Source organism: Brassica napus, chromosome C5, assembly GCF_020379485.1.
Source record: "Brassica napus cultivar Da-Ae chromosome C5, Da-Ae, whole genome shotgun sequence".
NCBI classification, from domain to species: domain Eukaryota; kingdom Viridiplantae; phylum Streptophyta; class Magnoliopsida; order Brassicales; family Brassicaceae; genus Brassica; species Brassica napus.
In genome coordinates, this window is record NC_063448.1 from 43,567,932 (window position 1) to 43,593,736 (window position 25,805).

A 25,805-nucleotide genomic window follows, 5' to 3' on the forward strand; every position below is an offset into this window, starting at 1 on the left:
ACCATGTGTGAACACATAGCCTGTCTGTGATCGAGCATGGTGTGTATCTGAAAGTAACCTGCATCAGCAAAACCAACTAAACCTTCTTTGTTTTGGTTAGTATAAAATAGACCCAAGTCTTTCGTTCCTTGCAGGTAACAAAGAACATGTTTAATCTCATTCCAGTGCCTTTGGGTTGGACAAGAGCTAAATCTAGACAATAGATTCACGACAAAACATATATCTGGTCGTGTGTGACTAGCCAGATACATCAAAGCTCCCATGGCACTGAGATATGGCACTTCGGGACCAAGGACATCTTCATCGTCCATCTTAGGACGGAATGGATCAGTGTCCAGGCCGAGAGACCTCACGGCCATGGGGCTAGACAATGAGTGAGACTCGGTCATATTAAATCTCTTGAGTACTTTTTCTGTATATGGCATTTGATGCACAAGGATTCCATCTTTAATGTACTCAAGCTGTAATCCCAAACAAAACTTTGTTTTTCCATCTTTAATGTACTCAAGCTGTAATCCCAAACAAAACTTTGTTTTTCCAAGATCTTTCATCTCAAATTCTTTCTTAAGATATTCAACTGTTTCGGAGATTTCTCCAGAGGTTCCTAGGATATTCAAATCATCAACATACAATGCTATAATCACAAAGCACTGGCCGAATGTCTTTATAAATATACAAGGGCTGATCGGATCATTCTTGTATCATTCTCTCTCTAGGTACTCACTTAGCCTATTGTACCACATTCGACCTGATTGTTTCAATCCATAAAGTGACTTATTCAACTTTATACAATGTTGTTCTCGAGTACTCGATTTGTTTTTCAATTCTATACCCGCATGTACTTTCATATAAATCTCATTATCCAGTGGACCATATAAGTATGCAGTTACTACATCCATTAACCGTAAGTCTAAGTAGCAGTTACTACATCCATTAACCGCAAGTCTAAGTTTTCTCTTATAGCCAGACTTATCAGGAATCTAAAAGTAGTAGCATCCACCACATGGGAGTATGTCTCCTCATAATCTATTCCTGGTCTTTGTGAGAATCCTTGTGCAACAAGTCATGCTTTATATCTAAGGACATTACCATGTTTGTTTCTCTTTCTCACAAAGACCCACTTATAGCCGACTGGTTTAACATCATATGGTGTCCGGACTATTGGTCCAAAGACATCTCTCTTCTTTAAAGAGTTTAACTCCACGTTTATAGCTTCTTTCCATTTGATCCAATCTGATCGTTGAGTGCACTCATAAATAGACGTGGGTTCATCATCCTCGTTTAAATCCATAAGTTCAAGTGCTACCTTGTATGCAAATATATCATCAATGTCGACATTCTTTATGTTCCATTGTATCTCAGACAAGACATAGTTTATTGAGATCTCATTATTATCAGAACCTTCAGTACCTTGAATCTTGGTGTCCCAAGAATCAGTATTAGATACATCAGGGCCGGCCGCATCTAAGCATTCATGATCGGCCGCGATCGCTATTAGCATTTTGGGATCGGCCGCGGCTAAGTCCTGGGATTTAGGAACGGCCGCGGTCGCGTCTAGGGTTTTAACAACCTCAGTTTTATTCTCTGCACCGTTCTTAGTTTTTCGAGGGTTCTTATCTTTGGAACCTATTGGTCTACCACGTTTCAAACATTGTCTAGACTCTGTAGCAACTTGATTGTGTCCCTCTTGAACATCAATTCTTATTGGTGCATTAGCAGCTGGTATATATGACTTAGTCACTCTTTTCGGGTCAACAAAGGAATCTGGCAATTAATTAGCTAGCTTTTGTAAATGTATAATCGTTTGGACTTCTAAATCACACTCTTGAGTCCGAGGATCTTGCCAAGATAAGAATGTTTGATTCCATGTACTTTTTTTTACCAGTTTACTGCTATCTCCCCCTAATGTTGGATGTTCGGATTCATCAAAGTGACAATCCGCATACCTGGCCTTAAATAAATCACCCGTAGTTGGCTCAAGGTATTTTATAATCGTGGGAGAATCATATCCAACATATATCCCCATCCTCCTTTGAGGTCTCATCTTTGTTCTCTGTGGTGGTGCAATTGGCACATAGACGGCACAACCAAATGTCTTAAGATGGGATATGTCTGGCTCATGACCCGTAAGCAATTGTAATGGGGAATATCTATGTTCACTAGACAGTCTTATACGAATCAGTTCGACCGCGTGTCCCCAAGCTGTGGCCGGAAGCTTAGACCTCATAAGAAATGGTCTAGATATTAGCTGAATTTGTTTTATGAATGATTCGGCCAAGCCGTTCTGTGTATGTACATGTGCCACAGAGTGTTCCACACTTACCCCCATGGACATACAGTAATCATTAAACGCTTGGGACGTGAACTCACCAGCATTGGTCTCTATCATTCCGATCTTAGCATAGTAAAAGGCCAGTAGAGAGCGCATGTATAAACTCTAGGACTTTCTTATACCCTTGGCCGATCTCTATGATCTGAAAGAACTTTTTGTTTCCTTTGACCTTAGTCTCAATATGAAAGCCATTCATTCGAATGTCTTTAAAGCTCAATAGGCTTCTCTTAGAGCTGGGTGAATACAATGCATCAGATATCTCTAGATGCATACCCTTAGGCAACATGATATTAGCCTGGCCGTAGCCCTGTATGAGACTTTAGAGACTTTTATATCAAAAACTTTCATTCATTAATAAAATAAGTTCAAAGCAATCAAAACATAGAAAACACAAAGTAAAGAACATAAAAACATAGAATTCAACTTCATTCTTTTAAACAATCAGACGTTTCATACTCCATGAGATCGTCTTGTTCATGATTGAAATCATCTTCACCATATTGATAAGTCATATGAGCTTCAAGATTCTTCCCTTTCAAACTCTCTTGGTAGAGGTCAACGAGATGTTTGGGAGTCCTACATGTCTTAGCCCAATGATTATCCATACCACATCTATGGCACACGGATTTGGTCAAGTTTTGTGGTTTAAATGATGTACCACGACCTCGGCCATGACCACGGCCTCCATAAGAGTTTCCTTGGCCACGGCCATATGAGTTCGACCAAACGAGTTTCGGCCTCGACCACCACGTCCATGCCATTTTCCACGACCATATCCTTATCCGTTATATCTTCACCACACAGTTTCAATTTAGAAACTATCTTAAACAGGACCGAGTTATACTCGTCCACGGACTTGAAGTCCTGGATTCTGAGATTCCTCCAATCATACATAGCCTTTGGTAATAACATCGTTCTCTGGTGATCATATCTCGTTTTCAGCTTTGTCCAAAGGTCTAGAGGATTCCTAATAGTCAAATACTGATCTTTAAGACTCTCAATAAGATGATGGCGTATAATTAATATAGCTCCATATCTATCTTTTTCACTTGCATTATTGCCCTCGGTGATACATTCACCGAGTCTCTTGGATTTTAGGATGATCTTAGCATCAAGTGTCCATTGCAAGTAATTATCTCCAGAGAGATTTAGGGCATCAAAATCCAAGTTGTTGATTTTCGACATTTAAAATCATATATTTCATTCTTAGGATTTATAATGTTCTTATAATGCATACAAGACAATCAGATATATAATGCAAATTGGTCACACGACCAAACGGATATGATGCATTTAGTTCATACGATTATGCATGCATGATATGCTAACAAGCCGCACGGCCAAACAATCCGAACATGCATAATGTAAGACAAACCACACGGCCAAGAGTATGAACAATCATAGCAATCGGTTTCTATATGATCTTAATGCAATCAGTTATTCATCTTTAGCAAGAACGATTCTAAGTGATCGTGAAACCTCAATAAAACAATCAAGCAATGGATCAAGGGGTTTAGTTACTATCAACCTAACGATCATATTCAATGAGATAAATACAATTAGGGTTTCAATATGAACAAGCCGGTCGGTTTCAAGTTTTAAACAAGATGAGAACTAATCAACTTAGGCGATTTCTATCGCAAGATAACATTCAATTAGTTCATCAATTCAATCAACCAAATTTAAGTATGAGATTAATCAATCCTAGCAATTGGTTCTTTGTGATGATAATCAGATTCAAAACATTCAATCACATAAACAATCAAATCAAATTTCGATTAGGGTTTGCATGGTATGCATGCGGCTAGGCTTTAGGGAATTAGGGTTTCAATTTTAATCAAGCAATAAGATTCAATTTAGGTTATTAGGGATTGGATCTATTGCCTTAGGGTTTGGTTCTTAGGTTTTAGTTTTACCTAAACCTCAAGTCGGGTTGAATGGACCACCGAATAGAGAAGAACGCGAGCTGATCGTTGCTGTCGGATCGCGAACGGGTTGCTGTTTGTCGCGAACGGATTGAAGCTGAGACGAGTCGCGAACGAGAGCAAGCAGCTATCGGGTCGTGAACGTGCTGGTTATCGAACGGTATCGGGTCGCGTCGAGCAGGCTGAGATCGTGTCTCGCGAACAGGCTGAAGTCGCGAGCTGAGGAACAGACTGAGGTCGCGTGCTGAGATCGGGAACGCCTTGAGTATGGGGCTTTAGGTTCTCGATCAGATTAGGGTTCGTCGTCGGGTTTAGGGTTTATCGTCGGGATGAGATTAGGGTTTTAGGGTTCGGACTTTAGCTTAGGGTTTAGAGCGTAATCGTGCTGATAACGTATTGTGAAACTAGAGAATAGAAACTGTGTTATTCTTATTATTCTTAAACATAAGGAGCCTTTATATATAGGGAATTACACCGTCATAGAATAATGGAAAGAGTACAAATCATAATCTAAGAAGGAAAAAGAAAACCAAAGGTGGCCGACTCTCTCTCTAGCCGTCTCTCTCTAACGATATGGGCCGGTTATGGACCGGGCCGGTTATGGACATCCACAGTATGATTATAACAATAAGTTACATTTTGTAGCTGCAGTAGACCCAAATATTGAAATAGACAAATTGTAAACTGATGGGCTTTGTTGTTACTGAACATATTAAGCAAATAATTACCTTACCAAATATGGGTCAAAATTTGTTAGATAGTAGAGCCCAATATTGAAATACACAAATTGTTAAAAATCCTACTACATACGATGGACTTTTTGAAAATTGAACATATTCAGTTAATTTTTATTATGAATTATGCAATAAATTAAATAATTATCTCATGAAACAAATCGACTCTCTCGGGACAAAAGAGGATTATGGTTCTAACGGAATTGTCAGGGCGCCGGAGCTTATCTGACCAAGAAACATCTCCGGAAATTGCATCGTTGTTTTACTCCTTTTCTTTTTCTTTCAGAAACAAAAAATAGTTATTCTTTTCTTCAGGATTTTCAATTTGAATTTGGTTATAATAAATTGTTTACCGTGGAACCTGAAAGGCGAAGTGGTGGACTTGCACTTTTCTATTTAGATTCTCTTGATGTTACTATTCTTTACTCCAATAATCGTATGATCGATATTGAGGCAACCATAGCAGGACATAAAGTTTATATTACCTTTGTCTATGGAGATCCGGTTATAAATTACCGAGAAAATGTATGGGAACGCTTGACCAGAATGAGTCTCACCAGGTCTGGAGCTTGGCTTATGGTTGGAGATTTTAATGAAATTACCAGTAACCTAGAAAAAAAGGGTGGCCGCAAGCGTAGTGATGCCTCGTTCCTACCCTTCAGGAACATGCTCGCAAATTGCGGAATGATTGAATTCCCATACTCAGGCAACCCTCTCTCTTGGGTAGGCAATAGAAGTAATGGCAAAGTGCAATGCAGACTAGATCGGGCAGTGGGAATTGAGGATTGGCACCACTGTTTTTCCCACACGAATGTGGAGTATCTTCGCCTATGGGGTTCAGACCACCGTCCCATCCTCTCTCGTTTCCTCTCGGGTAAGAAAACTGGCAGACGTGGTTTTAAATTTGACAAAAGATGCATTGGCAAAGAGGGTTTCCGTGAAACCATTCTCCATGGCTGGAATGATCCAAGCGCTTTCGACCGTGATGACCTCCATGACCGGATTGAGCTCTGCAGAAAGCACATATCTCGATGGAAGAGAGCTAACCCCTCTAACACGGCAAAGAAGATTGAAGAAATCAAAGACCAGCTCGAGCAGGCCCAACTCGATGACAATTTCTCAAATGAGGCGATCCTGAACCTTAAATGGAATCTTTGTGCCGCTTTTAGAGATGAAGAACTCTATTGGAAACAAAAGAGTCGAGCTAACTGGTTACGTGAGGGAGACCGCAATACAAAATTCTTCCACGCTACTACCAAGCAGCGGAGAGCAAGAAACCGGGTTCTTAGACTCCGACGGGCAAATGGCTCTTGGGCCGATACCGATGAAGATTTGGAACAGGTGGCGACTGGGTACTTTCAAACCTTGTTCACTTCATCAAATCCCTCAGACTTTGAGGAATCACTACAGTACATTACTGCAAGAGTAACCCCGGCCATGAATGCAGCTCTTACAAGTACTCCATCTGATGATGAGATCCAACGCGCTATGTTCGACATAAACCCTGATAAAGCCCCCGGGCCAGACGGAATGACTAGTCTCTTTTTCCAGAAATATTGGGGAATTACGGCTGAGGTAGTACGGAGTACTGTGAAGGACTTCTTTTTGACCGGCACCATGGATCCCCGCTTAAACCATACCAACATCTGCCTCATCCCCAAGACGGAGAGACCATCTGAAATGGCTGAATTTCGACCAATAAGTCTGTGCAATGTCTCTTATAAAGTCATCTCAAAACTCATGAGCAAGCGCCTGAAGAAATGCCTCCCGAAAATAATCTCGGAAACTCAATCGGCCTTTGTGGCTAGACGTCTGATCACAGATAATATTCTTGTCGCACACGAAGCTTTCCACGCCTTGCGAACCAACCCGGGTTGCAGATCGAGGTTTGTAGCCATCAAAACGGACATGAGCAAAGCTTTCGATAGGGTCGAATAGTCCTTCCTCGAAGCGCTCGTCCTGAAACTAGGTTTCTCTACGCAATGGGTATCCTGGATCAAAATATGTATTTCATCAGTTTCTTACCAAGTCCTGCTAAATGGAGAACCGAAAGGAAAGATTACACCATCTCGTGGCATTCGACAAGGCGATCCCCTATCGCCTTTTCTATTCATTCTCCTAACGGAAGCTCTTATCTCTCAAATCCAAGGGGCGAAAAGGGAAGGAAGAATTACTGGACTCAAAATCGCCAGAAACAGCCCACCAATCTCCCACCTTTTATTTGCCGACGATAGCCTCTTTTTCTGTAGATCAGACATACAGCAATGCTCCGAACTCGTGAGGATCATCAACACATACGGCTTATCCTCCGGTCAGCAGCTGAATGTAAACAAGTCGTCCATCCTCTTTGGAAGTAAGGTTCCCCCGGACATCAAATCAGAGCTCAAGCGATCGCTCGGAATATCGAAAGAAGGTGGTATGGGAGTCTATCTAGGGTTACCGGAGAAAATATGTGGCAGCAAAAAACAGGCTTTTGCTTTCATCCAAGACCGGCTCCTTAACCGTATAAACTCATGGTCTGGGAAACTCCTATCTAAAGGAGGAAAAGAAGTTCTAATCAAATTTGTTGCTCAAGCCCTCCCTACCTATGTCATGTCATGTTTTGTGCTCCCTCTAGAGATTACTAGAAAACTTACTAGCGCAATCTCCCGATTCTGGTGGAGTACTAAACAGGATAACAAAGGTCTGCACTGGATTGCTTGGAAAAGTATTTGTACCCCTCTAGAGAAGGGAGGCCTCGGCTTCCGCGATTTTCGAAACTTCAATCTCGCATTACTTGCGAAGCAACTCTGGAGACTAAACCAATATCCATCGTCTCTTCTCGCTAGAGTCTTAAAAGGCAGGTACTTCCGCCTGTCGACTCCAGTGGACGTTACTAGGGCAAGCTCGCCATCTTACGTATGGTGTACCCTGATGGCAGCTCAACCACTCCTGAAGGCCGGCTTAAGGAGATCAATTGGGACGGGCAACAATACCATGGTCTGGTCTGATAACTGGCTCCCGGATGCCAAGCCAAGACCCGCTACTCCCTGCGGTCCTTCCTTTAACCCGAACCTTCGAGTAAGCGATCTTATTGACCCGACGTCCCATGCCTGGAACCTTACGAGGCTCCAAAGCATAATCGCAAAAGAAGATGTGCCGTTGATCATGAGCCTGCGCATCCCCCGAACTCAGCGCCTCGATAGCTACTGCTGGGCTCCCACAAAGTCCGGAGCTTACACAGTCCAGTCGGGGTATGGTCTCGTGATGGAACTCGACTCCGCACATGCTCCCCCGTCTGTCTCCGAGCCTAGTACTACCTGCCTAAAAGCAAAAGTCTGGACTCTTAAGACCTCGAGAAAAATTAAACACTTCATTTGGAGTGCATTATCAGATAGTGTCCCCGTTTGCAGTCGTCTCTCCGACCGTCACTGCAGTACAGACAGACACTGCCCAAGGTGTGGCGCCGACGACGAATCAGTAAACCATTTACTATTCGAATGCCCACCTTCTGCCCAGACATGGGCTCTCGCTCACATATCCCATTCTCCGGGGCTTTTTCCGAGCTCATCGACTTACAGTAACCTCAATCATCTCCTATGGCCGGCAAAAGGACTAGGCGTCCCGTCCTCGATCCTAGATAATGTGCCATGGATTTTGTGGTTCATCTGGAAAGCCCGAAACGATAAAATTTTCAATGGAACAGACATCTCTCCGCTTGATACTGTCCAGATCGCCTTATTTGAAGCAGATAACTGGAGGCTCGCACAGATCATACATAAAACTCATGATGATGAAGAGATTTTGACTCAAACCAGCGCACAACCCCTCGGCCCCCGTTGTTCTTTTGATGCCTCATGGCACCAAGACGACGCACTCTTTGGCGGAGGAATGGTCCTGACGGATAAGGATGGGGAAACGACCTTTGGTTCATTCACTAGTAACCGAGGCTTAACCCCTCTACACGCCGAGCTTCATGCTCTGCTGTGGGCCATGAAATCCACACTCCAACTGGACCACCTAGATATGACCTTTGAAACTGATTGTCAACAACTGGTCAAGATCATCGAAGACGAAAAAGAAGAAGACTGGCCATCCTTAATGGTCGAATTTGAAAAGTTTTACTATCTGCATTCTATGTTTAATTCTTGCTCCTTATGTTTTATTCCCCGTTCCTGCAATGTCCGTGCCGATGGCCTTGCAAAAGGCGCTCGAGCCCGTGGTGTTATCTTTTCCCATGTAAACTCTAGACTCTCTTGCTGGATGGCTCAAACCAACCACATGGAATTTTCTTAATAAATTATGGAGTTTTTGATGCTAAAAAAATATATATATACTTCGCCAGGTGAACACAGGTGAGAACACGTATACGTACTACCGAGCATATTGAATTATTATTATTTGTCCCTACCACCGATTGTTTCCGATTACTGATTATTTTTTCTTTTCAATCGATCTCACTGAAAACAAAAACAAATTTCCCCGACGATCCTCTGATACATCTGCAACTCATTGTCTTCAAATGGCTTTGGGGAAGAGACCCGGTGGATTGGTGATTGCTGGCTGAATGATTCCCAGACTGATACGGATACGTGTATGCACTCAAACTTAGATTCAGATTTAGACTCCATACCGTATGTCCACATTAGACTGATATACTTATGTATCCACCAAAAAAATTTCAACTTTGATAACGAAAACATAAGCAATAAAATTTTTAATTTCAAAAATCATCATAAAAAGTTGAAGACACAAATTAATATAAAAACCACAAATTTAGTCATTATTTTTTAACCATATTGGACAGTAGATGCGTGATATTTTATGTTGAAATCCATAACAATATAAAATCACCTCAATAAAATATAAATGATAAAGAGTAGAGGCTTCAAATTAATTATAAAATCCAAACAGCAAAGCAAATCAACCTTAAAAAAACCAAGAAAAACAAACTTAAATGCATAAATAAAACAAAACAGAAACAACTGATAGAAATATTGTAGATATAAGCCTCTACTCCGTGGTCCTCCTCCACGTCTCACTCTAGCCACTTTTTTCGATCTTCTCCTTCTTAACCTTTATAGCACACACCAAACTAATGATTGGTGGGTGACTGCGCTTGGCTGGTGTTAGGTCAATAGACTCAGAAAGATGAGATGAACCACCATGGCACATTAAAGACCCCTGCATAGCAAGCATGTAAACAATAAGAACGACATTTAGTACAATTAATATGAAACTAGTGGTTTGCCACGCTACGCGCGGGCGGTTGTAAATTGAGTTTGCCTTTGATTGGGTTGTGTTTAAAAAAATTAGTTGGTGTTTTGTTATTTTGGTATTGCGTGTTTTTTGTTACTGGGATTGTCTTCTCCTTTCGTGTTTGTGTGATTGTTATATTTTTATTAACAGTGAGTACTTCATATTTGATGAAACAGTGTTAAGTTTATTTGCAAGTTATAGTGATGGATTAACATATTATGGCAAGATTAATTAGTGGAATGAACATTTGCAAAAGAAGTAGAGTGAGCCACAAAAGGGTTTGGCTGAGGACTAAATTTTTAAACTCCCAATTAGGGATGGGGAAGAGTTCAAGGGCATTAAAACATTGCATAAGGTTAAAGAAACCAAACAATTCCTGTGAATTATGAAGCACGGGGTGTTGTCCATCTTGAGATTTCTGATGGTCATTTGTTGGTTTTGTTACGGGAGTATACTTACGTGTATGAGACTATACGATATTGGGTAATTTTTTTTATAAGATTCTATGGTGAAGGTGTAAAGTTTCTTTTTAATTACCTAACGCAGGGGTAGTGATTGGATGTTCATATGTGGGATTTTCATATGTATTTGAGTTATTATTTGAACTAATGTGTTTTTTCTGCTTTGTTATGCATACATTAATTTTGAAGTTCTTGTCATTATCCATTAAGCACCGGCCTTATGCCATAATTTTCATTTGATTTGGTGCTTGAATTTTGATGCATATATATCGTGTGTTTCTACTCTCTTATTTTTAGCTGGGTAGTATTTATAGTGTGGTCGGGATTCTTTGGAAGCTTAACTTTTTAATATATTACTACTTGGTTATCAATTTTATTAAACGTAGTTATATTCGGTTTGATTCTTGTACTAATTTTTTTTTCGTTTACCGTTGAACTTAAATATCTTCTATGCAAAAAAAAATTCTTCTAGTCATTCTATATTTTGAATTAACCAACGCAGACTATAACAATTATAAAAAATTGAAGTTTAAGAACTAACAATTTGTATTTTGTGCATGAAAGTTTGGGTCTCCTTGTACGGTTTTGGACTCTGAATTGTTTGTATTATTTTATATTTTGTGGCTTTGAAAATTTTTTGATAAAACTTTTGAAATAGCAAAATTTATAAATCAGAATTCTGCGTCATAACATACCAATGTCTTCCTCTTCCGTTGTTGAGTTTTGAGATTTAATAGAGACAGCGTGTTGAGATGCACATATAATACCTGAAACTTTTACTGTATGTTAGGATTTGTGGATTTTACCCACAATGTTAATGTGGACTGGATATACTTTTATGGATTAGCTATGGCCACCCCCTGTCGATATTTTTTTCTGAACGTAGTTTTACAGTTGATGTAGCTCAAAAACATGTTGTAATGTATCTCTTCCAGACACAAGTATAAATAAATCAAATATCAAATATCAAATATAAGTAATAAAAGGAGGATTTAAGCTTTAGATAGAATGTCTATGTAGGCGAAAATAATCGGCCAATGAGAAACTATAGTTTTGACTTGTCACCTCTTCTATTTGTTTTTACAAAATGATCCTTTAACTTTTTACTTAAATAATTATAACCGAAAATTTATTTTTAGTGAAATATATTATTTATATAAATATAATTATATTTTTTATTTACATAATAGTTTGTAAAGAAATATTTAGTGTAAATAATATCATGATTTTATAAAATACTAAAATAAATTGGGCTGGTTTTCAACTTTCATAAATAAAAAATATTATTTGTAAACTTAGAAAAGAATATATCAAGAATATTTTTATTCAGGAGAGAAAATAGAAAAATACATCGAGACAAATCCATCTCTATTATGAAATTCCTCTATTTTAGATAAAAAATAGAGGAATACATTGGAGATGGTCTAAGGCATGGCCGACGTAAATGATCGACGTTGAGATTTCAGTTTTTCTGATTCTTACTATTCTAGTGTTTCAATATAATTTGAATATTCTCTTTGCTTTAATATATAATGGTTTAAAAATATTTTTTGTTTCACTATATAAATTGTTTTTATATTTCAATGTAACTTTATACTTATTGGATATTGTGTGGTCAATTAAATTATGTAAATTACTGTGTAATTGATTAAATTTATATATTAAATGACAGTTTTCTAAAGTAATAACTTTTAAATAGTACAGATTTTAGTTAAAACAGGAGGATATAAGCCTTAGATAGAGTGTCCACGTAGGCGAAAATAATCGGCCAATGAGAAACTATATTGCCATGTCACCTCCTCTATTTGTTTTTACAAAATGATCCTTTAACATTTTACTTAAACAATTATTTAACCGAAAATATTTTTTTAGTGAAATATATTATTTATATAAATATAATTATATTTTTTATTTACATAATAGTTTGTAAAGAAATATTTAGTGTAAATAATATCATGATTTTATAAAATACTAAAATAAATTTGGCTGGTTTTCAACTTTCACAAATAAAAAATATTATTTGTAAACTTAGAAAAGAATTTATCAAAAATATTTCTTTTTAGGAAAGAAAATAGAAAAATACATCGGAGACAAATCTATCTCTATTATGAAATTCCTCTATTTTAGAGAAAAAAATAGAGGAATACATTAGAGATGGTCTAAGGCATGGTCGATGTAAGTGATCGATGTTGAGATTTCAGCTTTTCTGATTCTTACTATTCTAATGTTTCAATATAATTTGAATATTCCTTTTTTTTTATAATATAATGGTTTAAAAGTATTTTTTGTTTCACCATATAAATTGTTTTTATATTTCAGTGTAACTTTATATTTATTGGATATTGTGTGGCCAATTAAATTATGTAAATTACTGTGTAATTGATTAAATTTATATATTAAATGACTGTTTTCTAAAGTAATAAGTTTTAAATATTAAAGATTTTAATTAAAACTAATTACATTTTGAAACAAATAGAGTAATCTATAAACTAACTCTATATAGATATGAGGACAAAATTGTAAAGTGGTCTCAACTTGAATTTCTCTCATCCAGTGCATTACTAATTGGATGAAGATAATCAACATCTAATATTATGTTACTCTCAGTATATTAGAAATGGCCGAACCGTAAACTAATTAAAGATGATGTAAGGAAGACATAAAGATGTATTTTCAGTTATCACAAATATAGAATCAATTGACAACAACTTAATTATGTCCAGCGTAGGACAACAGAGAAGAGTTTTCATACCTTATAATATTACAATACTATATTAGTGGCTAAATCAGTTTTCTCTAGCACAAATACTCACCCGATTCTTGGAGTTTAACCTTTTCTATCTAATGATATTAGTAGTTTGATCCCAAAAAAAAATAAAAAACGGTCGAACTGTACATTGTAATTGGAGAAAGGAAACAAACAAAAATCAACCGAAGACTTTTAAGGTATATGAAACAAAAATTGGAAATAGCAATTTTCTGCAATTAAAGAATAAAACAATAAAATTTTAAAAATACAAAATAAAATAAAAATATACACAGGAAGAAAGATTTAGTAAAATAAAATCACAATATAATTTCCATAATTGATAGTGCTCAGTTACACTAAAAAGTCTAAATTTACAACATAAATAGTTTTATTTACATCTTTAAACCTATTATCTAATTAAAATGGTTCTAAAAAAAGTGTCAGCATGAAGAGTTAGAAAATATACGATAAAATATAATACATAACGTTAAAAATACATTATCACTGATCACTTAAAAATCATGGTAGTAGTAATAAAAATGAAATGACAACACATTTATTAAAACCATAGAACGGCACGCAGCAATGTGTTATTAAATATACAAACTACAAATTAAATATGCTCAACGCAAACACACATAAAAATGAGACATCATATTTGGATATATTTAAAAAAATAATTTTAAATATATTATATCCTTGATAATTTTAAAATTACTTAAAAAGAAACTAAATTATTAAAAAATTAATATACAAATAAAACTAAAGCGATATTTTGTAACGTCAAAATAATAAATGAATAAAAAATATATTATGTTAATAAAATATATTTTAGATTTTAAAGACTTCTAATTCATGTAATATTAAAAAATTCAAATTTTGTTTATTACAATTAATATTTACCATTAGATATATTAAAATAATATTTTAGATTGATATTCAATTGTCAGTTTTCAACTATTATACGTAAAAAAATATTATTAAGTACGTTTTTTTTTCAAAAGGGGGTTTTATATTTTAATTATGTTATTGGAGTACTTTTTCTTTTCGTGAATTGATTCGAGATGAGATTCCGATCTTTTATACATAAATATATTTTTTTACATAACTCTAAAATCTCGGACTTGATTCTTCATATTTTATTAGTTAATTGTGTTAAATATAATAGAAATACTTACTTCAAACTAAAAATATATAAAAAAAATCAAATTTAAAAATTAGTTATATATAATTTAATATATAAAAATTCACATACAAATAAAAATGATAAATGTAACAAATTTAAATATACGCGCGGAGAAAGGATCTTGTAAGCCATAAAATAAAGCTGGAGGTGGTAGATATAATTAAGAAATATATTTTTGTTTTTAAGTGCTAATATTGAACATCAGGTGGTGCGACATAAATATTGTTTGCCTATAAAGATTTGTAGAACAAAGTTTGTAATGACCATCTTAAACCATTGCATAAGTAAGAAACTCATTAAACAGAGTAGAAACTTAGGTGGAAAAACAGATTAAACAGAGTAAAAACTGAGAGGTGAGAGTCAAGTGAAGGATAGTAGTAAAAGTTTTTGAGTGTCAAGTGAAGGATAGTAGACTCAAAATGCTGCGAGTCTAATCGATCAGTCCAGGCCTTCTTCCCAGTAGGTCCGTCATCAGTAGCCTATGGAACTTCGAAGGTTGGGGCAGAAACAACAGGGACCGCATTCTGAAAAGCTTCCTGGCCCGTATGTCCATTCAACGTCCCACCATTATTGCAACCTCTCATGTTCACGAGAACATTGTTCTTCACATCAGTACAACTCTTCACCTTTGGACCAGCAACTGGAAGGTTAAGGTACTGCTAACAATGTCTTGAAGGCTCCGTCATGTACGTCTACGTCCTGTGTTTAAAAGAAGTGAGCAATGTTATTCTAAAGCTTTGAAATAAATCGAAGGATGAACTAATACGTTTTATATTTTTAATTTATTTACCGATAATGTTTTCTATATCTAATTTATTAAAGGGGAATTAGGCTGTATAACCATCAAACAAATTATAATTCATTGTATGACAAAAAGACCTAGCTTGCAAATATGTACTGTGTATTTTGTATAATAATGTCATTATACCCTTGTATACAACCGGTGAAACTTACACAAAGAAAACAAAATTTAATTAATAATTTGTAACTGTAAAAAGTAAAACGTAGTCTTTCATTGCTCACACGTCTTTTTGAATTGAATTTCTTCTCAGCAAAAGAACAATCAATTGTTCTAAAGAAAAGACAAGGATGAAGTCATAGACGGTGAGCACACACAACAACTCTTTCATTTCTTTTTTTTCTTAAATCAATTGATTCTCACAATCATGCTTTTGTTTTCATACTCTGATTTTGTTTCTGTTTTTGTTTTACAGATCCAGTGGTGAAGAACAGACAACAATGAAAGCGTAGACGGTGAGCACACAACAACTCTTTCATTTTTTTTTCCTTTTTTTTTCTTAAATCAATTGATTCTCACAATCATGCTTTTGTTTTCATACTTTGCTTTCGTTTCTGTTTTTGTTTTACAGACCCAGTGGTGAAGAACAACGACGGCGAGTCGGTAAAAGCATCGTCGTGTCGGGAAAAAGAGAGGAGATGAAGACGATCTCTATATGGTGGTGAAGAATAATGATGGTGAACGAAATGAATGTGTATCAGCCTGTCTAAAAAATAAGAATTGAAGAAGATGAACTCACTGTCTATATTGTATTCGGTGAAATGAATAGTATAGTATATATTCTTAAATATAGCTACCTATGTACAGTTATCATACTATTTGAGACATATTTCTATTACTCCCTAAAATGTAATAATATGTCATTTTTTAAAATTTGATAGGTCTCTTCTTTGTCATTTTGTGTGGTTGATTATAATATGAAATTCTTTTTCCGAGTGTTGGACAAATTTGATTATTTGGAACAGTCGTTTACTATACTACTTAGACTATATGGAATATAAGATATGCAACATGCTAACCAAGTAAATGTGCTTTCAAGTGTTTAATATTGGAAAACAATTTATAGATTGTATTTGGGTTTATAGGTTCATGCTTAGGGTTTAGATTTACTAAGTAAAGGTTTGGGTATAGTAAACCATATTATATACATTCTATTTGGGTTTATACTTCCTTGATTAGGGTTTAGCTTAATCTATTTATTTAGGTTTAGGGTTTAGTAATTAGGATTTAGAGTTTAGAGTTTAGTATTTAATAATAGGTAGTTGGGGTTGGGATCATCATTAACTTCTTACATGCAATCATAAACATTTCATAATTTCATCAGTTTGTACTATTCTATTTATTGATTAGTGATTAGTTGATTGGGTTTAATGATTAGTTGATTGGGTTTAGTTTATGTACGATTGGGATTGACATTGAAGCAAACATTACCATCTTCCATGAAGGCATAGCCATATCAACATTTGAGAAATATGGTATTTTGTTCCATTCTATTTGGGTTTAGGGTTTATACTTGGGTTTAGGGTTTAATAATTAAGATTTATGGTTTATTATTTGGAAGGTAGGGTTGAGATTTGAGTTTAGTGATCCTATCATTATCGTTCCATTTCTCGATTAATAAAGAGTGTTCTATTTTGTTCCCCAATATGTATTATACTATGTATTTTGTTCCATTCTATTTGAGTTTAGGGTTTAGTAATTAGGATTTAGGGTTTAGTATTTGAAAAATATAAGTTGAGGTTTGGGTTTAGTAATTAGGATTTAGGGTTTAGTATTCAAAAGTTAGGTCTGTAATTAGGATTTAGAAGTTGTGTGTTGGGTTAGAGCCCTGCACTATTTAAAAGTTAGGCCAGGATTTAGTTTAATATTATAATATTTTCATATTTTGATAATTGAGTTTAGGGCTGATAATTAAGGTTTATATTTGAGTTTAATATTTTAAAGTTTGGTTTGTGTTTAGTATTTAAAAGTTGTGTATTGGGTTAATATGGAATGCATTCTTCATTGAAAAGTCTTATATTTTATCTATTCATTTTAGTGTCATTTAGTCACCTAATTATAGTTTATATTTGGATTATGATTTATGATTCAGTATTTAGAAGTTGAGATAGTGTTTAATATTTAAGGATTATGGAAGTGGTTTTAGTCCTTCTATACTACTTCGTGTGGTATGGAATATAATATTCAGTACATACATATGTGGTCAATAAATATGTAACGTGGATGTCTCTTTTTTTCTCCACTCCTTACCATATATTATTTTCTATAATACTAGCCATATTTTTCTTTGTCTACGTCAACTCACCTTCTTCCCTTTCACATGCTACTTGTATGAGAAATGGTTAAAACCAAATCAAAAGAGACACAATTGTTAGTTGTCTAATTATGTCAAAATCAGTGACCTGCACTTAATTATCTTCCCAAACTTTGCTATTTCGCAAATTCACCATTTATTAAAGTCAAACAATTATTTTTACTTGTTTCATTTAACTATTATGATACTATTTTTAGAAGGAATCAATATTTATACTATTCTTGTATTTAATATTAACAAACTATATATATATATATATATATATATATAACGTTTTGAAATATACATATATAGAGATATATCTTGATCATCATTTTTATAATACTATTGGATATATTGAAATATAATTATATTAGTATCACCAACTTTATTAATTCCATTATGTGTTTAAAAATTAATGTGGACTAAAAAGATCTCACTGATTAGAAATATATTTTGTTGACAAAAAAGAAGAAAAGAAATATATTTATATCTATTATATTTTATATGAAGATATTTACGAATACATTAGCTCTCTTATTGAACACTAAAAGCTGTTCAGGTAGATTAAACATGAATCACTGTTTGTTACTGTAGATTGAGAACTTAAAGCAAAGCCTCATGTTTTTTGGGATTGAAAATTAGGAGTGACTGGATTAGTGAAATGACGATGCTTGTGCATTCACGCACCAACAAAACAGAAACCATTTTTAATAACTTGTTGGCTTCATGACAGAACATATATGTCTTCGAGCTTACTGTATTTGAATTGAATAATAGTAAATGTTTATTAATCATCTCTAAACTATATTTGCGAAGTGATTTTGTTATATATCCTTTCTACGATCAATTTCACAAAACAAATATGACATGACTAATGAAATTGATGACATGGTTTCCGGAAAAATATGACATGATAATTTTATTTAATGTTTATTTATATTTTGGCAAACTTATTAGAATATGATAATAATTCATATATTACATTTAATATTGATATTTCTTTTTGTTAAACTTTTCTTAAATATGGTAGTAGCTCATACATCATCTATAAAATAAATATATTCATATATAACATTTCAAATTTGGAAATATTATTATTTTTGTATAATTATACAATTTGTATTACTAAAACTTTAAAAAATTTATACAATTTTGTAAAAATTTAAATATCTAATCGTAATATCATTAGTTTTTTATATACCTAAAAATTTTATAAATATTGTTTAAACTAAAATTTTGATAATTATACAATGTTATATCATTTTTATTAGTTTTATACAAATTGATTTAATATATATTAGATATATATTAAATATTAGTAAGAAAATAGTAAAATGTATAATATTTAATGAAATTTATTTTTAAATATAAGTTAGATTTAAAAAATTTCTTACTGTGCACATGGTGCAGGAAAACACCTAATCACTTCTCTAAATATTTCCTTTTTTTTTCTTAATCACCACAACATCTTCAGATCGGTCGCATTAAAAATTTCTTCAGCATGCTTCACAAAAATTTGATTCATGTAACCTGAGATCATCGATCTAGATTATACAACATTATCATCTTTCATTTTCAATCGCAGTCCTTGTCTTCGAGAATGAACCAAGTAGAGATTTATTACTACTCCTTAAACTCATGGCCATCATTAAGCGGCAGAGCATTTGACGATGATGAGATGATTTCATCTTTCTTCCATCTCTGCAATTCATAATCAAAAGTCAACTTTGAGATTCACTCACTTTATATATATTCTTCTTTGTCAAGAAGAACCTGAAAGAAGTAAGAAGAGGCTGAAGGTAAGTGAAGAAGTTGCAGAGGTGAGTTGGTTTATTTTGGAGGTTACGTAGGAGATGGATTACATCCCTCCACAAGGCCCATCGAATAACAAGGTCTATCCCAACAAGCTACAAACTTACTCGGCTCGGCGAGTAAAGCTGTCAGTTCGGTCTTAGAGTACTTTTAGCCGACGACCAAGCCAACCAAAAGCATCCAGCTCGGAGGAACTCCATCAAGGCCCATACACTCGGCCTTCTCAAGTTAAGGCCCAAAGGGGGACCGGATCTAGGGCACACAAGGACGGAAAGCCTATAAAAGAAAAGGAGACAACAACAAGATGGGGATCGACACTTTTACACACACATTGAGCGGCTAGATCTAGGGTTTTAGTCTCTCTTCACTCCTAATCATTCTGTACCTTTTCCGGTTTGCTCTTTGAGCTCCGGCTTGTTTCCTTGATTTCCTGTCACTCTTGTACCCCCTTTTGATCAGATCTAATAAAACGTCTTTAGTCATCCCATTTTCGAGTTCTTTCAACCTAGTCAACTGAATCCCGTACAAACAATTGGCGCCCACCGTGGGGCTGACTAAAGTAACGTTCAAGGTCAACATGACTCAAGATGACGCCACCTTGGGCACTCCAGGCGGAAAACCAACCCCTACGCCTGAAGCCGCTCCACCAATCCCCGCAGACTTCATGAGCTCCGTCATGGCTCGATTCGCTCGACAAGACGAAGTTCAAAAGACACCCAACGACCAGCTAGCTGCTTTGGTCGCAGCACTCACCGCTCAAGACGGCCAAACGAGCCATCCACAGATGATACGCAGTCGCCTTTTCAACACAAACCCTACGGCAACGGGTGCTGACCACATCTCAGATGACTCGGAACCTAACGAAACCCTTCCCGTCGATGCTCAATAGATAGGACCAGATCTCGCAACCATACGCGATATCGCCGAGTTCAAACTCAGCTTTTAGCAAATGAGCTCGAAGATCCATCACGCTACCAGCACGGCTCCACAAATCGAGAGTGTACTCGCCGCGACCTCGCGAACCCCTTTTACTAGCGCACTAACCAATGTGCAACTCAGGAAGATAGAGAAGCTGCGCCTACCAGAGTACAAGCCCGGCGGAGACCCGGTGGAACACATGACGGTTTTTAATATCGCGATGGCACGGGCTCGACTCTCCGATGAAGAAAGGGACATAGGCTACTGTCAACTGTTCGTCGAGACTCTCTACAAGCAAGCCCTGACCTGGTTCTCCCAACTAGAGGAGAACTCAATCGGAAGCTTCCGAGACTTATCAGCGGCTTTCCACAAGACGTACATTATGTTCACAAAGCGCAGTGCTACCGCTTCTAGCCTGTGGAACCTCAACCAAACCAAAGATAAGAGCCTCCGCGACTACATGGAGAAGTTCAAAGCAGTAGTCTCGAGGATTGCAATCCCCGACGACATCGCTATCGACGTCCCGAGAAACACATTGTGGTTCCGCTCTTAGTTCCGAGAAGATCTATACCAAAATCCAATCACCTCGCTCCAAGACGCTATCGCTCGTTCTCACAACTTCATCCGAATGGAAGAAGATACAAATGCAATCATCAGCAAGATGAATGCGGCGAAAACGCCAGCGACTAAAAATGCCGACACGCGAGCAGAACCGCGGCAGCATGCTCCTCGCGACAAGAACAGCCGTAAAGACAGTTACATGTACATCGTCAACGAGAACAACATACTGATTTCGACCATGGTAGTCCGAGGAGAAGGGTGGAACAAATGGGTAAGAGAGCTCGACTCATCTGGCGAACCAACTGATACTGTTTGCGCGACTCAACCCGCAGTGGCAGCAGGTCCGACGGCAGGCCCTTCCAGAACAGTCGATCTCTCCAAACATTGCAAATATCACGACGTCAAAGGGCATGATACGACGGAGTGTAAATCATTCTATGCGCACTATCTCTCATCTCTCGCCAGCGGCGACTTCAAATTCGAGCCCCTAAAAGCTAAGCCCAAAAAGGGAAAAAGCTGGAGCAAGAATAAAGAAAGAAGAGCCCAATGCAAAGCTACCGGCAAAGGCCGACAAAATGAAACGTAGCAGCGAAACGAAGAAAAGGCCCAAAGGACGACAGTGAAGACGACTCCTCTATTGATGAATAACAACCGGCTAACCGCAGGCGCATAGAGGTTATACTTTCTCAACAAACCTTATCGTCAGACAACGAGAACGACGACGCGTCTATACCTGGAGATCTGAGAGATGTTCTCAAACGAAAGCTTAAGTCCAAGGACGACAACAGCTCCGAAAATACTGATCTCCGGCTAACGCTGAACGCAAGGAAGTCCCAGCGTACCTCGACCGGTGGTGCTGATCCCAAAGGGCATCCGACACATCTCAGCGGAGATCTTCGAGACAAACTAAACGACAGCGTGTACGATCTTCGCGTTCTCCTCAACAGCTCGAAGCCCACAGATCTCCGTAGACGGTTGGAACAAACTAAGACGCCAGCCAACCCTACGCTGTCACAAAACAATGACAACGCATCTGCTGACCTACGCGCCCTTTTAAACCCCAAGCGAGTAAAAACAAAACAACGACTAAACTTTATTATAGGCGGTTCTCCTCCCTGTGGAAATTCTGTTCGCTCCGTCAAGGATTACCGCCGGCAGGTTGCGACTTTGCAAAGGTGGCCCACTAGACCACCAAATCATCCTCCGATAACCTTCTCGCCTGATGACACCGCCGGGATTCACATCCCCCACAACGATACTCTTCTTGCCGTTCTCGGAATTGGAGAGTATGACGTCACGAAAGTACTTATCGATACGGGAAGCTCCGTTGATCTCATCTTCTGAGGAACGCTGCAAAAGATGGGAGTGGACCTCGATGACATTAAGGCATGATCCAGAACATTAACCGGCTTCAATGGATGTTCTGAAACAATACTAGGGACGATCCGTCTTCTGGTACGCGCATGCGGTGTTACTCGAACAGTCAAGTTCGCTGTTGTAAGCACGAAGGCACCATATCATGCGATACTTGGAACCCCGTGGATACACTCGATGCAAGCAATCCCGTCCACTTACCACCAATGCATCAAGTTTCCCGGTACAGACGGCACAAATAAAACGTTGCGATTAGATCAGAAGGCCGCTCGAGACCTATTGATTGCCACTGTTAAGCTCCAACATTCTTCTCTACCTGTCAACTCTGTCTCTCCCCCGATCTCCAAAGTTTGTCCCCAGAAAGACGAAGTTCTTGAGTTGCCCATCGACGACACGGACCCGAACCGAACGGCACGAATCGGTGCATATCTATCTGAGGATATGCAGCGGTCGATCCTCGACTTCCTCAAGGAGAATGTATCTACGTTCGCATGGTCCATGGCGGACATGAAAGGAATTGATCCAGCGATAACAACGCACGAGCTTATTGTCGACCCAACCTTCAAGCCCATTCGACAAAAGAGACGAAAGCTTGGTCCTGACAGGTCTTAAGCTGTGAACGAAGAGGTCGAACGGCTACTCGGTGCCGGCTCATTCGCTGAGGTACGTTACCCTGAGTGGTTAGCAAACCCAGTGGTGGTCAGCAAACCCAGTGGTGGTCAAGAAGAAGAACGGGAAGTGGCGCATCTGCGTCGACTTCACCAACCTAAATAAAGCCTGCCCAAAGGACAGCTACCCTCTTCCCAATATTGACCGTCTAGTCGCATCCACCGATGGAAATGAGATGCTCACGTTCAGGGATGCTTTCTCCGGATACAATCTGATCATGATGCACCCTGATGATCGCGAGAAAACAGCCTTTATCACAGATAGGGGAACCTACTGCTATAAGGTCATGTCGTTCGGCTTAAAGAACGCAGGGGCAACTTACCAACGACTCGTGAACAGAATGTTCGTAGATAAGCTGGGCGACACCATGGAAGTATACATTGATGACATGCTTGTTAAGTCACGCCGCCGATCACCTCCGCCATCTACGAGATTGCTTCGAAACTCTCAACAAGTATGACATGAAATTAAATCCGGCGAAGTGCACCTTCGGAGTTCCTCAGGTGAATTCCTCGGTTACATCGTAACACAACGAGGAATCAAAGCCAACCCGAAGCAGATCTCAGCGGTCCTGAACCTCCCAAGTCCAAAAAATAGTAGAGAAGTCCAACGGCTCACGGGTCGGATTGCTGCACTTAATCGGTTCATCTCTCGATCTACCGACAAATGTTTACCATTCTACAATCTCCTACGCGGGAATAAAAAGTTTATCTGGGACGAGAAGTGCGAAGAAGCATTTGCTCAACTCAAACAATACCTGACTACACCGCCTGTACTCGTCAAGCCGGATGTCGGGGACGTTCTATCCCTCTACGTCGCGGTATCCCCCGCAGCAGTCAGCAGTGTTCTAATAAAGGAAGACCGCGGCGAGCAAAAACCAATCTTCTACACAAGCAGGCGTATGACAGGCTTAGAAACGCGATACCCAACTCTGAAGAAGATGGCGCTGGCCGTCGTCGAAGCGGCAAGAAAGCTCTGCCTGTTTTTTCAGTCACATTCGGTGGAGGTACTGACCGATCAGCCCCTCCGAACAATACTCCAGAACACCAACATGCAAGGAAGACTAACGAAGTGGGCTATCGAACTCGGTGAGCTTGATATCACTTACAAGAACCGAACGGCAGCAAAGTCCCAGGTCCTTACGAATTTCTTAGTTGAGCTGGCTCCGGAACTGGAGCAAGTCCTCACACTCCTGAACCCAAACTGGACCCTTCATGTTAACGGATCTTCAACCAACAAGGGCGCAGGGGCCAGGGTCCAATTACAGTCCCAGACCAGAGAATTGATCAGATAGTCTTTTAGCTTCGGCTTCCTAGCGTCGAACAACGAGGCAGAATATGAATCATTGATCGCTGGACTCCGCTTAGCCAAAGCTGTCAAGGCCAAACGTCTAAGCGCCTACTGCGACTCACAGCTGGTCGCCAGTCAGTTCAGCGGCGACTACGACGCCAACAACGACCGAATGGATGCTTACCTCAAGATAGTCCAAGGGTTAGCAGCAGAGTTAGAATTCCTCAAACTCATCAAAGTCCCCAGAGGAGAGAACGTCTGCGCCGACGCCCTGGCAGCCCTTGGCAGCAAGCTTCGAGATCAGGTTAAACGAACCATCCCAATACACCGAATTGAGAAGCCAAGTATTGACACCTCAACCGACCAAACGGTCACCGTGGCCCCGATCACCGACCGCGGGACTAGTCACCAGACCACCACGACATACATCAAAGGGTTCGACCCCGACTGGAGGACGGAGTTCATCGACTATCTTAGCAGGGGAGAGCTCCCAGCTGAGAAATGGGCTGCACGCCGACTAAAAACATGCAGTGTCCATTACGTCGTCTTAGATGATGAACTCCATCGATGGACCGCGAGTAAAGTACTCCTCAAGTGCATTCATTGCGACGAAACTGTAAGAGTTATGGCCGAAACACACGAGGGCGCCGGAGGCAACCATTTAGGCGGACAAGCCTTGGCAATCAAAGTGTGAGGCCTAGGCTTCTTCTGGCCGATGATGAACGCAGACTGCGAGTCCTACGCTAGACGTTGCGACAAATGCCAACGGTACGCACCAAGTATCCACTGTCCGACTGAAATGTTACGCACGACAACAACACCATATCCATTCATACGATGGGCAATGGACATCATAGGACCGTTCCCAGTTCCCGACAACGACGTTTTGTTCCAGTCCTCACTGACTACTTCACGAAGTGGATCGAAGTTGAAGCCTTCGCTCAAGTCACAGATAAAGAAGTCCACGCCTTCGTATGGAAGAACATTATCTGCCGTCACGGTCTACCTTATGAAATTGTTACTGATAACGGATCACAGTTCATGTCAGACAACTTCAAAGAATTCTGCAGCAAATGGCACATCCGATTAAGCCCTTCCACCCCTCGCTAACCGCAAGGAAATGGCCAAGCGGAATCCTCCAACAAGCTTATCATTGACGGCATCAAGAAACGTCTAGATCTGAAGAAAGGACATTGAGCCTATGAACTCGACGGAGTCCTTTGGAGTCACCGCACGACACCAAGAGGTTTGACTAAATCAACACCTTTCTCCCTTGCATACGGTGTCGAGGCTATGGCCCCCGCAGACATATGCAGTTGCTGGTATTCCAGACATCTTTAGCCAGATTGGGCGACTCGGTGGGAAGTGTAAAGAGGTTTGGTGGTCGAGTGAAGAAGACGCTCATAGTGCACACACCTATATTCTACTCAATTGCGAAGATCCATTGATGTGTTATTTTGA

The 25,805-nt window shown here is 38.5% G+C and overlaps 2 protein-coding genes across 2 annotated transcripts; both read left to right on the forward strand.

The window, feature by feature from the left end:
- Positions 1 to 5,537: 5,537 nt before the first annotated feature.
- On the forward strand, positions 5,538 to 9,266 carry LOC106448475. Its single transcript, XM_013890357.1, has 2 exons — positions 5,538 to 6,877; positions 7,241 to 9,266. The coding sequence occupies exons 1-2, from the start codon at positions 5,538 to 5,540 to the stop codon at positions 9,264 to 9,266; spliced, it is 3,366 nt and encodes a 1,121-aa protein (XP_013745811.1).
- Positions 9,267 to 22,562: 13,296 nt separating this feature from the next.
- Positions 22,563 to 25,038, forward strand: LOC106425107. The gene is made up of 4 exons (XM_013865827.1): positions 22,563 to 22,980; positions 23,090 to 23,508; positions 23,761 to 24,309; positions 24,385 to 25,038. The coding sequence occupies exons 1-4, from the start codon at positions 22,563 to 22,565 to the stop codon at positions 25,036 to 25,038; spliced, it is 2,040 nt and encodes a 679-aa protein (XP_013721281.1).
- The last annotated feature ends 767 nt before the right edge of the window (positions 25,039 to 25,805 follow it).

Bases quoted from the DNA above. Each gene is read 5' to 3' on its own strand.
- LOC106425107 (XM_013865827.1), top strand. From the start codon at position 22,563: ATGCAAGCAATCCCGTCCACTTACCACCAATGCATCAAGTTTCCCGGT. The intron at 23,509-23,760 runs GTATGACATGAA...GGGAATAAAAAG, and splicing joins TGCTTCGAAACTCTCAACAA to TTTATCTGGGACGAGAAGTG. The intron at 24,310-24,384 runs GTCCAATTACAG...TCGAACAACGAG, and splicing joins ACAAGGGCGCAGGGGCCAGG to GCAGAATATGAATCATTGAT.
- LOC106448475 (XM_013890357.1), top strand. From the start codon at position 5,538: ATGAGTCTCACCAGGTCTGGAGCTTGGCTTATGGTTGGAGATTTTAAT. The intron at 6,878-7,240 runs GTTTGTAGCCAT...CTTTTTCTGTAG, and splicing joins AACCCGGGTTGCAGATCGAG to ATCAGACATACAGCAATGCT.